General features: G+C 42.7%; 1 protein-coding gene across 3 annotated transcripts in view; it reads right to left on the bottom strand.

The window, feature by feature from the left end:
• Positions 1 to 13846, bottom strand: part of PCDH15 (protocadherin related 15) — a 665923-nt gene that overhangs the window by 179788 nt on the left and 472289 nt on the right. For all 3 annotated transcript variants that reach the window (XM_088059571.1, XM_088059572.1, XM_088059570.1), the window contains 3 exons: positions 9301 to 9420; positions 7806 to 7916; positions 4962 to 5132 (listed from right to left, as the gene is read on the bottom strand). In XM_088059571.1, the coding sequence (XP_087915697.1) occupies positions 4962 to 5132; positions 7806 to 7916; positions 9301 to 9420 (402 nt within the window). The remainder of the gene's footprint in view (positions 1 to 4961; positions 5133 to 7805; positions 7917 to 9300; positions 9421 to 13846) is intronic.

Consider the following 13846-nt stretch of genomic DNA (forward strand, 5'->3'; position numbering starts at 1 on the left):
TGCAGAGGTGTCAGGGAGGTCAATCTGCATTTCCCCTCCACTCATCTGAGTCGCAGCATTTACCTAAATTGCTACTGAAAAATTAACCCCTGGAAAATGGGACAATTTGCTCATCTTTCTGTGGTAGAGGGACTGTTCAGAGCCTCAGCCATGAAGTTCTTTTCTAATTTACTTAAGAATAAGAATGTAGAGACACAGCCAGTTTTGAAAACATTTCTCTGGTTATTTCCTGAAGTGACACCAATGCCCTGTCCACCAAATAATTTTTGGAATTAAAGTACCCAGGAACTCCCATTCATCTTAGCCCAGCACTAATTATCTTGAACCGAATATTTTAGTCTAATTAACAGCAGGGTGGGATGCTGCCTATTGAAAATATAAAATCACTTTTTTCTTGTCCAAAATGATTTGTATAAAGAGAAACAATTCTCCTAATGATAAAAACTCTGTTTTCTCTGGAAGGCAGACTTTGAACATTTAGTTTTGCCAGCAGACACAACTGTAGTCAATCATGGGCTAATTCCAGCAGGAAGTGTAAACACCATCCCCAACAAGAGCATTTAGCAGCAGTCCCAAAAACTGGACAGAGTCTGTTCAGCTGTGAAAGGAATAATTAGAAACAAATTAAATCCCAAATAATTTCCTGAGGCTTGATGCCACTGAATCACAAATGCAGCTCATAAGTCTAGACAGGCCAAAGGCTGGCAAAGCTCTTTTATCATGTTTGAATTAAAAAAGGTAAATCTTAGGTAAATCTTAGTAAAAATAAAGGTAGACTGAGATTGAACTGCTCCAGAGACCAACAACTCCCTAAATTAACTGTGAACATTTGCAGTTTAAAATGTCCCATAGCTAACAAACAAACACAAAAATAAATGACAAGGAAATGTGTCAACTGAATGCGAGTTTTTCATTTTATGCAGTTTGACTGCTATTAGGAGTGATTCCCTCCCTGTGAATTGTCTTTAAGCAGTCAGGTTTAAAAGTCAGCAAGAAAAAACCCAGTTCTTCTGTGGGATTTTACCACTCACACAGGTAAGAGAGCCATTCCCCATCTGCTGAAAGCTTCTATTAAAGTGGATTTAACCACACATATCCACTTCAACTCAGCCTAACAGGACAAAATCTGAAAGCTGTGTCTTTCAGTGCCCCAAAAATATTCCTTGGCAGCTGTGTGGGAGCTCCAGGTGAACCAGCAAATCTCTCCCACCTCAGGGGTGGTTACTTGGTGTTCATTCCATGGTAGAACCCTGGATCAAACGTCTTTTGTACTGGTACTTCCCACAGCAAAATAAGGTAATTAATTAGTTAATTAATTAATTTAATGACCACTAGAGGAAATCCAGAACATTTTGATGAACTTTTCTCTTTGATTAGTATAACCAAGATGGGGAGATGCTGTTTCCAGAATTTTCACTTGTGCTGCTGCTGCAAGTTTTATATTAATGTGTCTCTGGGAGAAAATTCCAGAAGGTTTGGGAGGAATTGGAATTTGTGGGGCCAAAGGAAGGAACTGCAAGGTAATTCAGTTGGAAGGAACTGTCAGGTGCTTGTCATCCTCAAACCCAGAGGTACCCAAAACCAGAATTAATCACAGAATTAACTAGGTTGGAGAAGACCTTTGAGATCATCAGTCTAAAACCAGCACATTCTCTGCAGTGCTAATTAATTACCAATAATCAGCATAAAATTGATTAGTCCAGAGCTGATTAACTCTTGACACTCTGGAAGTGTCCTGTGCTCCCAACCCCAGATCACTCAGCAGGAGTGATCCACCTCCACCTCCTCAGAAAAATGCCGATTTCTCCCCCTGAATACAAACTGATGGAACTGAAGAGGTCTTGCTCACTAATAAAGACTTCCAGGGGCACCTCCTGCTCTCCAGTGTCTTTTTTCACTCCTCACAACCTCACTGTAGTTTGAGAATGTTTTATTTATTATTTTTTAGCCTTTCATCTCTCCATGCTCAGGCCCAGCTCCATGAGGGCACCTGAGCTCACAGACCCTGTGAGGTCCCTGCTGACACAATGGAGATAAGCAGCACAAACCTAAACCCTTCCCATGCAGGAGGATCCATCAGAGGTGAAAGAACAAGGAACTTGCAGAAGAGTGAGGTCGAATCTGTACTTAGCACAAAATCCTTGTTGTCATGGAGTATCTCAGTCCCCATGTGGGCTCAGAGTTACCCCATGGAGCCCCATAATAAATCCCATGGTTGCAAATCTAGTCCAGCAATTAATTAAATAACTCTAATCTATATTTTTCTACTTAACAGGCTTTTCTTCTTTGCATGATAATGGAAAATACCAAGTATAGAAGCGAAGGAAATCTTCACAGCATGAGTGTGACAGGAATGGACTGAAATGGGAAAAAGGGAGAAGAAATTATCTTGCCCATGTTATGAGATATTCATGAGGTTGTACTTCTTTTTAACTCCACATGATGATTTGCACGTCCTGATAATAAATGCTAATTTATTCAATTCTTCCTGATACAAGAGGGGAAAAAAATTAATTGCCAGAGCTGGTCAGACACAGAAACATACAAAAAATATAATTATATTATATTATATTATATTATATTATATTATATTTACAATATATATATAATATATTTCTAATATATAAATATATTAGAAAATAGAATATAAATATAAAGCAATGTAACAATTACAACAAAAATCCCCAAACCTAATCAACAATCAACACAGGTTTTCTTGGAAACTGAAATTCAGCTAATAGCAAGCAATTAACTCCCAACTTTTTACCTCAGTAAATTCACGGATAGATTCCAACTATTCTGGACAAAAATATTGCTTTTACCAGTGACATTAAATGTTTTATTTTAGGGGTCATCTGAGTGGACATCTTGCCCAGTAAAGCAGGACTTTTCTTTCCAGCTACTGCCTCTGAATAATTCATACTTCAACTTTGTTCCTCATTCATTAATATTCCATCTCATCTTCATTGAAAAATTAAAAAGCAAATTAAAAATAAAATAAAAAAAAAATGGTGTTAAACTAAAAATAGTCCTTTAGCCTAGGGAGTAGGGCAATGGTAGCTATGGAGTCGGTCAGTAAAGAATAAATATAATACATAAAAATGTAAAGGATAAATGTAATATAAATGTTTTCTAGCCAAATCCACATATCATCTATATCTTCCAAAGGAGTTATTGCTTAAAAGCCAAGTAAATATTTGATATTCAAGGTATAACTTCCTCCACTTAGGTCTATCTGAAGTGCTGCAAAGAGATAAATAGCGAAGAGTTCAGGGCTCATCAACAGAACCCAGATCTCATTTCATAGATCAGGGGCAGTTTGACACAAGAAAAGCTAAAAAGCAAACAAAATCGGCTGTCCCTGAGCATGCTGCAGCTCAGGAAGTTTAAATAAATGAGTTTTGCAGCTCAGTACCTAAATCCCAGGTAGGATTTTTCCTGGCTGAGCCCCTCTTCCTGGCAGACACTGCTTTGCCTTCCAGTGGAGAATGTGCCCTGGAGAAGGGCAGAAGCAGAACCAGAGCTGGAATCCTCTGACTGAGAGGTAGCATGTCAAAAACTGTCTGGTTTGTGTTACACCTTCAGATAACCAGATTAAAAAAAACATAAAAACCACCAGTTATTTATAATTCCTGCCTCATCTGCTCCCACACTAGGAATTATAACAGACCTATGCAGGTGAAATAGGGTCACAGTTTGGGTGCTCACCCTGAGGAGGTCCCACACTCAGCTGGACAGGGAGCTGCCCCTTTCCTTGAAATCCCACCAAGCCCAAAGCAAATTACAGTAGAATTTAAAGTCAAAACAGCTCTTCACCAAGTCCCAAACACAACACAGCTACAAAGGGTTTTTAAAGTACACCAAGGTGTAGAAGTGTGTGTGCAGAAGATGTGGAAATCAGTACTCCAAGGTTAAATATGGATCATCTCTCCTTTCCCTTGACCCATCCCAAGGATAATTGCAGCAGGAGTCCTGAGGCCACACCAAACAAGACACCAAAATGTGTGGGATGGGAAAAGACTGCGAGGCACAGGACAGAAAAGGAGATAAGGCAGGGTAAAGCAGGAATCTCCACACTTCCAACCTCAACCTGCCCTTGGCTGGAGGCAGCAGGACACAGAGTGTGTGCTGTAATGAGCAACCAAAGTTAAAAACTTTAATGTCAAAGCTTAACATTATTTTAATGTCATCTTAATGTCAGAGTTAATCAAGTGGGGCAATACCTGGTGATTCAATTGGTTCTGCCTTTTTAAATTCTTAAATATATGAATCAAAAGTCACATATCAATATTACTTCAGCAGTCCCTGTTTCTGTTCCTTCCACCAGAGATCTCCTAGCCGCAGCTCTGCTGTAAGGAATGGCAATTGGCACCAAATTGCAACAAGAAGTGATGAAGTTCTCACCTCATTTTTGGATTCATGTGTGCATGTAGTGTAAAATGAGCCTTACACTCACATTTATCCTGACCCCAGGATGTATTAACTGACAGACTTAGCACAAGGACCTACATGGGATAATTGCTCTTCAGTGTCTCTTGATAAAAACCTGGTAACAGCAACTAAAATACTTCCAGGGGTCAGTGACTAATGCTTCCTCTTCCCAAAAATCTTTCTCCTATGGTTTATAACAACCCTCCATAGAATTAAGTCAAGTGCCCTCCCGAAAGTGCTTCTTGGGGTTATTTTGAGAGCTAAACACGGACATATCAGGAAAAGCAATTCCAAAATTTACCAGCTTTCTGCACAACTCAGTCCTTGTAAGCCAACAGGCATTTTGCCACTGGATCAAAGCTGGAATTTCACCATCATTCCCACATGCCTCTTACCTTTGTTTCCTCTTTCTTGGTACACAAAACGCAGCATCAAGCACAGGTGACCTTTTAGCTACAGCTCCCAGCTGTGCCCACAGGAAAAGATGACAGGCAAACAGATAAAACCTGGAAAAATCCCAGAGGACTTACAGGATCTGTCAGCTCTGGCAGGCTGGCTTGGTAGGTGAGGGGTCTGCAGTCCCGGGTGTTGTTCACCAGCACACAGGGGAGGAACATTGGTCCCAAATTGTCCCCATCGAGCACATCCACAGTCAGGGTGGTCGTGCTCGTCCTTCGCTCGTTCAGGTTTTGGGCTCGGTCCTGTGGAGCAAACCAGGTCCACTTGGTGAGACTTCCTGAACTCAGAATCTCCTGCAAAAAATCTCCTAGGAATCTCTTAAAAAGAACCACCCCAAAGGTTTTAAGCAAGGCTAAGGATAAAACATATAAGGATCAGAATTATCCATGTTCTAGGAGTAATTACAGGAACTTCAGCCCCAGAGGTGCAGGCTGAAAGGCTCACAAGTAAAATTAAGATAAAAAGTGAAGAAATATTGCAAGACATCTATCACTCAGAAATAATGCAGCTTGGGAAAACCATGGGACTAAAACTATAATAATGGAGCACGTTTGTAGAAGATAAAAAGGCCCTGTGTTTTATTTATAATCAGAAATCATTGTGGTTGTACCCAAAGTACACATTAGCAACAGCTCAAGTCTTCTTTCTTCCTTTAGTGAAGGAACATCATGACTAGCTAATATTTTGTTTAAAATAATCAAAAATATTCCCATTTTCACAGAGGAATTGCTGCACAAGATTTCCTTTGCAGAGCTAAAATCTTGGGGGGGGGACTATGTGCCATGAATTACATCTTGCCCTCCTAGCCTAATGTAACACTGAAAGAAAAAAAAAATTAAATTTCTTTTTTAATTCATGCTGTTTAATAACATCATCTATGTAAGATGAAGAGGCCATTGCTCTAAATTGGATTGGTTGCATATTTTTTTTCCTGTTTTGCAGTCCACTCAGTTCTTGCACCAGCTTCACATTTAGAGCAAATATGGGAATTTCTGCATTCAGCTTTCTTCATGGTCAATTATGAAAAACAATTCCAGCTTCAAGGAGCAGCTTTCATCATCAACTAAACCATTTCTCAATTCCTCCAATAACTGCCTCTGAGTAATTCTGGATCAAAGCAGATAGAGAGTAATTAATTTCCTTTGGTATCTTCAGGATGCAAGGACAACAAGGCACTGATAGTGTAATCAGAGGAATGCAATTGCAGAGTACACACCAGAGAGAATGAAATGCAGCCTGTGGGATTATAGAATCCCAGAATGGTTTGATTTGGGAAGGACCTTAAAGCCCATCCAGTGCCACCCCTGCCATGGGCAGTGACACCTTCTACTTCCCAGGGTGCCCCAAGCCCCAGTGTCCAGCCTGGCCTTGGACACTTCCAGGGATGGGTTGAGCTTTATGGCTTTTCCCAGCAATAGGAGCTGAATAGGCAGCAGGAGGAGCATTCCCAGCAGGGCAGGGAGGGATCCTGCCCCTGTGGGCAGCCCTGGAGGCAGCTCTGGAGTGCTGTGTCCAGCTCTGGCTCCTCAGCACAGCAGGGCCAGGGAGCTCCTGGAGCGGGGCCAGCGGAGGCTGCGCAGCTGAGGAAGGGCCTGGAGCATCTCAGTGCCCAGGAAAGGCTGAGGGAGCTGGGGCTGCTCAGCCTGGAGAGGAGCCCCAGCTGAGAGGGGCCCTCAGTCCTGTCCTTTGGACACTTCCAGGGATCCAGGCAGACACAGCTGCTCTGGGCACCCTGTGCCAGGTCCTCCACATCCTCACAGGGAACAAATCCTTCCCAATATCCCATCTAACCCTGCTTTCTGGCAGTTTGAAGCCATTCCCCACTTTCCTGGCACTCCATCCCTTGGAAAATTCTCTCTCCATCTTTCTTTCCAGCTCCTTATGGTCCTGGAAGGCCATAATTGGGTCACTCCAAAGCTTTTTCTCTCCAGGCTGAACAATCCCAGCTGTCCCAGCCTTTCCTCCCAGCAGAGCTGCTCCATCCCTCTGATCATCCTGGTGCCTCCCCTGGACTCTCTCCAGCAGCTCCAGGTCCCTCCTGTGCTGGGCCCCAGGGCTGGGGCAGCTCTGCAGGTGGGGTCTCACCTGAGCAGGGCAGAAGTACATGGAGCATTGAGTCACCCCTGGAGCCTGGTTTCTGCTGGCAGAATGATAAAAATGCCACAAAATAGGTAAGAAAAAATATTGCAAAATGTATCTACACTTCTGTGTCAGAGAGATGACAGGAATGTAAAAGTGTGGATTCAGGATCTCCTGTTGCTTCAGAGCAAATATCATTTCCCATGAACAAAGATGTATCACAACAGCTGTGAACAACAAAGGAGAAGTTTTCATTTCAGTTGTTATCAGAAGGACAAAAAGGGAAAAAAGCTTTCACAGCTCTCAAGGGCACCAAAAATCCACTCTGATGACAGATATATGAGATACAGTTTATACATCACTTTTCTTCTCAGTGCAAGTTATCCACTGCCAGCCACCCTGGAAAAACCTCTCAGCACACTTGCAGTATGACTTGAAGGAAAAATCACCTCTTTATAATAAAATGTATTTCCAACCTGAAGAATACAATGAAATTGTGTCCATTAGACTCATCTGAGTGAAAATTAGCCTCACCAGATTTGTTGGAAAATGGGACATTTAGTGCCATGAGGCTGCACTTTTCTGCACGGGCTGCACTGCACATTTGCAAGTTGCTTCTTGTGCCAAAAAGGTTGGCTTGTCACACACTGAGCAAGCTTTTTTAAGCAGTAATAATATGTCTGTGCTTTCGACAGGATAAATCTTAAATTAGATCTTCAGCAGAAGAGGATTTATCAGAGCTGGTATTTCAGCAAGGCTGTGCCTTTCCTTGGGAATGAAACTAAATCCGCACCTAAATCAGGGGCATAAATGGCCTTCAAGAGATTTATACTCACATTGGCTTGAACAATGACAAAGTAACGAGTCTTTTCTTCATAATTTAGTCTTTCCCTCAGAACTACTGCTCCGGACAAAGTGAGAGGAATATCAAAGGTCCTGTTGGAAGTCTGCAAATAAGAAAACAACACAATAAAATTGAACACACCTCAAAGTTAAGATGTGTTGTAGCTGGGCCGCAACAGGATGAGCCCTTGGTTGGTATTCCAAGGCTGCATCTGCTCTTCAGATCAGAGTTTATAAAGCCTTCTATGTTTTCTTCCCACCCAATTTCCTCCTGAAGAACCCCACAATAATGAATCTGTACAGAACAGAATTCTCCTGGATTCTTTACCTATCTGTTGCACAGAAGTCTGATGAGTCTGCTTCTTTCCCCTTTGCCATATTGAATTTGCAGTGGTGCATTCAGAACAAATGCTCAAGCGGTAGAGATAAGAAATCCACATCATTGTACTTATCTGCTCTTTATTCTGCCTTTCATGAGGGCAATGAAGTGCTAAACAAGCAGAGAACGTTAACCTTTAGGTGCCAGCTCATGCATATGTTCCTGTCCAAGGAAATTCACATTTCAGGGTAAGTGCAGATGCTAAATCAGGTGAAATGCCATTTGTTCCTTGTATTTGCTTCCACAGACTCAGGTGACAAAGCTGGGCAACAACTGGCAGGAGGGGACAAATTTCTGACCTGAGATCCAATTGCAATTTCATTATCAAATTAATCTAATTTTTAAAAAAAGACATCTTTCCATGCTTCAATCTCCCAGTGCCTAAGATAGTTAATATTTAAGTATTTTGAACAGGCAACAGCAATACAGGATTCTAAACACAGCAGAGGCACACAGGAATGTTGTTTCTTTACATCACATAACAAGGCCTTTTTCCTCTAAGAGCTTAAATAACTGCTAAAATTGCAGTTCGTTTTTTAGCAAATAAATGAGAATGAGTGTTAAATTTCCCATGCTGCAGGTATCTGTGGTGGGCAGGAAAACAAGATTGGGAAGTGTGTCCCAGACTCATAAATAACTGGAGACAGTCTGAGTTTGGCACTCATTTTTTGGGATAAAATATTCATCATTCCCACACAGAGGGAAAAAATTAATTAGGAGATTAATACTGGAGGCAAAACAGAAACCATGGAATCCCAGAATGGTTTGGGTTGGAAGAGATCTTAAAGCCCATCCAGTTCTACCCCCTGCCATGGGCAGGGGCACCTTCCACTATCCCAGGCTGCTCCAAGCCCCAAAGTCCAACCTGGCCTTGGGCACTTCCAGGGATGGGATAGATACAACTTCTCTGGGCATTATCGAAAGTGAAATAATCCAGCTGTGCTGACCAAGCATTCCTCATAGGCAGACAGGATACCTGACATGAAGAAAAGCATTTCTTTATGCCCAACAGCAGCCTCTTGTTCATTTGGTACTTCATGTTATACAAATAAAAATACAAATACAAATATGAATAAATAAAAATAGGGAAAAAGCCTGAGTGGCTGTACCTTGTCATTAGGATTATACTGGATGACATATTCTATCTGGCCATTGGGACCATCATCAATGTCAATAGCACCATTGTTTCCAGAAAATCCTGTGAAGATGGTTGTTCCAACTGGAGTTAACTGCAAAAACAGCAAGAGATCCCCATTAAAACCTTAAGGTTTTAAAGTTAATTTTAACCTTATTCTTCTCCCTAGTTCTGGTCGATAATGTATCAAGACAGAACTTCACCTTTTTTCAAAAAAAAGACAAAAAATGAGAAAAACACTCTTTAAACTTGAAAGAACCCATGCAATAAATATAGATTAAATGAAATAAAAGCTCCCTTTTCAGACTCAGGAAGGAAAACAAGGATGAGCTGCAAATGTAAACAGAACTTATTTGACAGCATCTTCAGATCAACGTGAACAGAGCCAGATTAATATTGTTACATGCAAACACAAACACCCATAGAGCTTCATGGCTTTGAGCAAACACAGGAGTGATGCTGTTGCTCTAATATTTTGTTGGCAGCAATTGAATACCCATTAAATGATGTTTTGAAAATGAATCAATTTATAATTATCCTTGCGCAGATAAATAGCACAAAATCAAGGCCCATTGAGAGCAAAGACAGAAGATTTCTCGTGACTCATCGTTTCTGAATTTAAATATTCAGGAAACTTTGAAAGTAATCAACCTGAAAGTGAAAAACAAATGAACAAACACTTGTGGATTCAGCACAACCCTTGCTCCCTGGTGCCCTCATTGCCCCAAGATTTGTGGCCCTTAAATTCCCAGTCCCACTGGCCCCTCTTCTTTCCTCCAGAACTTACATGAAGTTGCTGTACATATTGGAACCTAGAGGGCCTAAAAAGGTTTAAAATTTTGGGAAAAGGGGACAAAGGTCATTCCAGCATTTGGTGCAGTTGGGGATGTTATTTCACATTCCTATTTTGTAGTGCTCACAATAAAGCAAAGACTCAACTCCCCATTTCCTCCTGCACTCATAGTTCCCGTTTTATTTATAAAGCTGCTAATTAAGGGTGTAATGGTTGGCAGTGTTCTCTGGGAAACATTTTCAGGGCTGAGAATACGGAGTCTTTAAAATAAAACCCACCAATTTGAAGCCTTTTTATGGTAAAACAAGTGGGGTTTAATTTATAATACCACCACTATACACACTTACACCACAACTATTTATGTTCATGTTTTGCTACTAACTTGGCTTATTTACTCCTGGAACAGGCAGCAGAAGTGTCATACGTGGGTGTAGGAAGTTGACTGTGCCCTCATGGGTTGGGATGTGCGGGGGAGAAGAGGACAAAATACCAAAGTAACCTGAAAACCAGCTGGGAATAGTTCCAGGATGGTTTCCAGAGGGTTTTCCCACCACTTGGGATGGGCTGCTCCTTGACATCCACTCAGGCACCCCCTTGCTGCCTCCCCAGCAGCTCAGGAGAGGATAATCCAATGTTCTTGAGGGAAAAGAGGGAGACCAGGCACCCACTTCCTGGGTGGCCTCTGTCCTGCACTACCAGGCAGGACAGAGGCCGTGGGGAACATTGATTTAACATCCTGCCAGTAGAAAATACACAGGGATGGGGACGGAGGGACACAAAGCAGCACTGTCCCCTGTCCCAGCCCTCTAGCCTAGGCTCAGTATCACTCCTTAACTCCCAACTCCTCCTCACCATTTTCTCCTCGCTGCCACATGGCATTTTCCCCTCTCTTAACCCACTTTTCCCCTCTCTTAACCCGAATTTCCTGAGGCACCGTGTGGCTGGCTAAGGGCTGGGATGTGCCCAGTGCTGGAGCTGGTGGATGGATCCCTCTGCCCACAGCTGCTCCCACCTGTCCTCACAGAGACTCCTCAGGACCTGCCTGGGCACTGACACCCTGGAACTCAAAATAAGAGAGTTTAACCAGTTATTCCTTTTTAAACAATGGTGCCATTAGTGGAAAGAGCCAGGCACTGTGCTGGCTGGTCATGGGGTGGCACGTGATGGAAATCTCCCAGGTTTCAGATGTCCAAACAAAGTGCTGGTGCTCCCAGATGGATCTGAGGGGAGCAGCTCTGGAGACATCAGACATGTAAAATGCCATACTGGTTTCAGTTGGAAGACACATTAAAGATCATCAAATCTCCATCCATTCCATGGGCAGGAACACCTTCCACTATCCCAGGCTGCTCCAAGCCCCATCCAACCTGGCCTTGGGCACTTCCAGGGATCCAGGGGCAGCCACAGCTGCTCTGGGCACCCTGTGCCAGGGCCTGCCCACCCTCCCAGGGAACAATTCCTTCCTATAACCCATCTATTCCTGCCCTCTGGCAGTGGGAAGCCATTCCCTGTGTCCTGTCCCTCCATCCCTTGTCCCCAGTCCCTCTCCAGCTCTCCTGGAGCCCCTTTAGGCCCTGGAAAGGGCTCTGAGGTGTCCCTGGAGCCTTCTCTTCTCCAGGTGAGCACCCCCAGCTCTCCCAGCCTGCCTCCAGAGCAGAGGGGCTCCAGCCCCTCCATGGCCTCCTCTGGACCCATTCCAACAGATTTCTTGTGTTGGGAATCCCAGAGCTGACACTGTACTGCAGATGATGTTCCATATTAAAAAAAAAATTAAAAAAAAAATTTTAAAAATTACTTATATTTAACACCATTAAATATTGTAAAAATGCTGTCATTTCCAAGCAGCCCAGGAGATGACGGACATCCTGAAGTTGCTGTCACAGCTCTCACCAGCCCATTCTGACAGTGCAGATAAATAGTGGCTAGCATAAAAAGGCTCCAGCACCGTAAACCACATTATTAAATTATAACAAAGGAGGCAGTTGCAAAAATGACACATCAGTAAACACCAGAACTCCAATTCCATGCTCTAACAGTAAAAGTCAAAGCTAAAGTCTTGCATTTGATGTATTACACACAGAATAACTGACTGCAGATGTGCAGACCTTCAGGACATGCACATTTCCATTTTATCTAAGTTTTCTTTCATACAACACAAATGACACTAGAAAAGAAGACTGGGAAAAAAATCCTCTCCACTCCTTCATGACAGAGCTCCAGCAGCATCTGGAAAATGCTCTCAGGTATGCACAGGATGGGACTGTTGGAGTGTGTGCAGGGCCAGGAGTCAGACTGGATGATCCTGATGGGTCCCTCCCAGCTCAGGATATTCCATGATTCTGTGATTTCCAGCCCACTCAAGATCTTACATTAGAGATTCCTGAAGGCTTTAGAAAAATTTAGATGAGCTCTTAACTCAATACTTCAAATCCACTTCCAATCATCTGGGAGAGGCCCTCAGCACTCCAAGCCTCACAAACTTTTTACACCAAGGTCTCAGCATTGTGCTGATTTTTACTGATATTAGCCAGCCACAATACATTTCCCCACAATTTGTGAGGGATTTCTGAGAGACTGCTGTTGTCACAATATTGTCACAGTACAGCTGATCTGTACTGGACATGGTAAATCTGGGCATAACACAAATACAATTTGGCTAGCCTGGTTCATGCCAGAACAAGTCCCTGGATAAGTTAAACGGGACCCTCAGCCAACCCCATTTGAGCTTAGCTGCAAGCAACCACTGGCAAGAGATCTGGGCACAGAGAGATTCCAGTCAATGAGTTATCTAAGCCTGGGAGATTCAAAAGCCCTATAAAAGAGGGCAGCCATATTAAACAAGAGCTGTTTGATGATCAAAGGACTCGAGTCGTGATTTCTGTCTCCAACCCATGACCACATGTAACATGCTGCCACTTCCTTGTTGGAACAACAAGGAGGAACTCAGTTCCCTTAATAAAATGCAACTTCAGCCTGGAGCAAAGGAGGCTCAGGGGAACCTTCTGGCTCTGCACAACTCCCTGACAGGAGGGGACAGCCAGGGGGGGTCGGGCTCTGCTGCCAGGGAACAGGGACAGGACAAGGGGAGACGGCCTCAAGCTGTGCCAGGGGAGGCTCAGGCTGGATAGTGGGAAAAATTCCTTCACTGAAAGAGTAGAATTTTGTTTCTCCATAGGAACCTTTGGTATATCATAGGGAAAGGGCCTGAAGTTGTGCATCTAAAGGTTTAACCATGCTGAATATTTTACCTTATGCAAAACAAAATGTTAGAGATTGCAAAGAAAAAATTCTAGGAGTGTCAGCGACAGCCTGAGGATAATCATCTCCATGGGAACTCAATCCAGTGGAAAAGAATCACGATGACATGAAACAAGGAAGATTCCAAAAAGAATGCAATTAAACAAATAGAGAGGAAATGGACACAATAAATCTTCTTCCACATTCTACAGCTGTAATGCTTAAAAACTTCCTTTTGTGCGATTAAGAACGCTATTAGAAGTCGAGATGCAGGCAGGAACGTTCAGCTCTTCCATAAAACATTTGGAAAATAAATTTCCTTATTATTGGCTATTTACGAAGTTAAAAATGAATAATTTTTCAGAGTGGCCCCAAAGAGCAGAGCAAAGCCAGATTTACAGTTAATCATTCCAAGCTAACGCTCTTTTGATGATGTCTACCTGCAGAGATTAATTATTTCAATACCATGAGGAAAAAGATGGGAATAATT

This window comes from Pseudopodoces humilis, chromosome 9 (genome assembly GCF_049639895.1).
Source record: "Pseudopodoces humilis isolate 2021_Gansu_Grassland_sample_001 chromosome 9, ASM4963989v1, whole genome shotgun sequence".
Lineage (NCBI taxonomy): Eukaryota > Metazoa > Chordata > Aves > Passeriformes > Paridae > Pseudopodoces > Pseudopodoces humilis.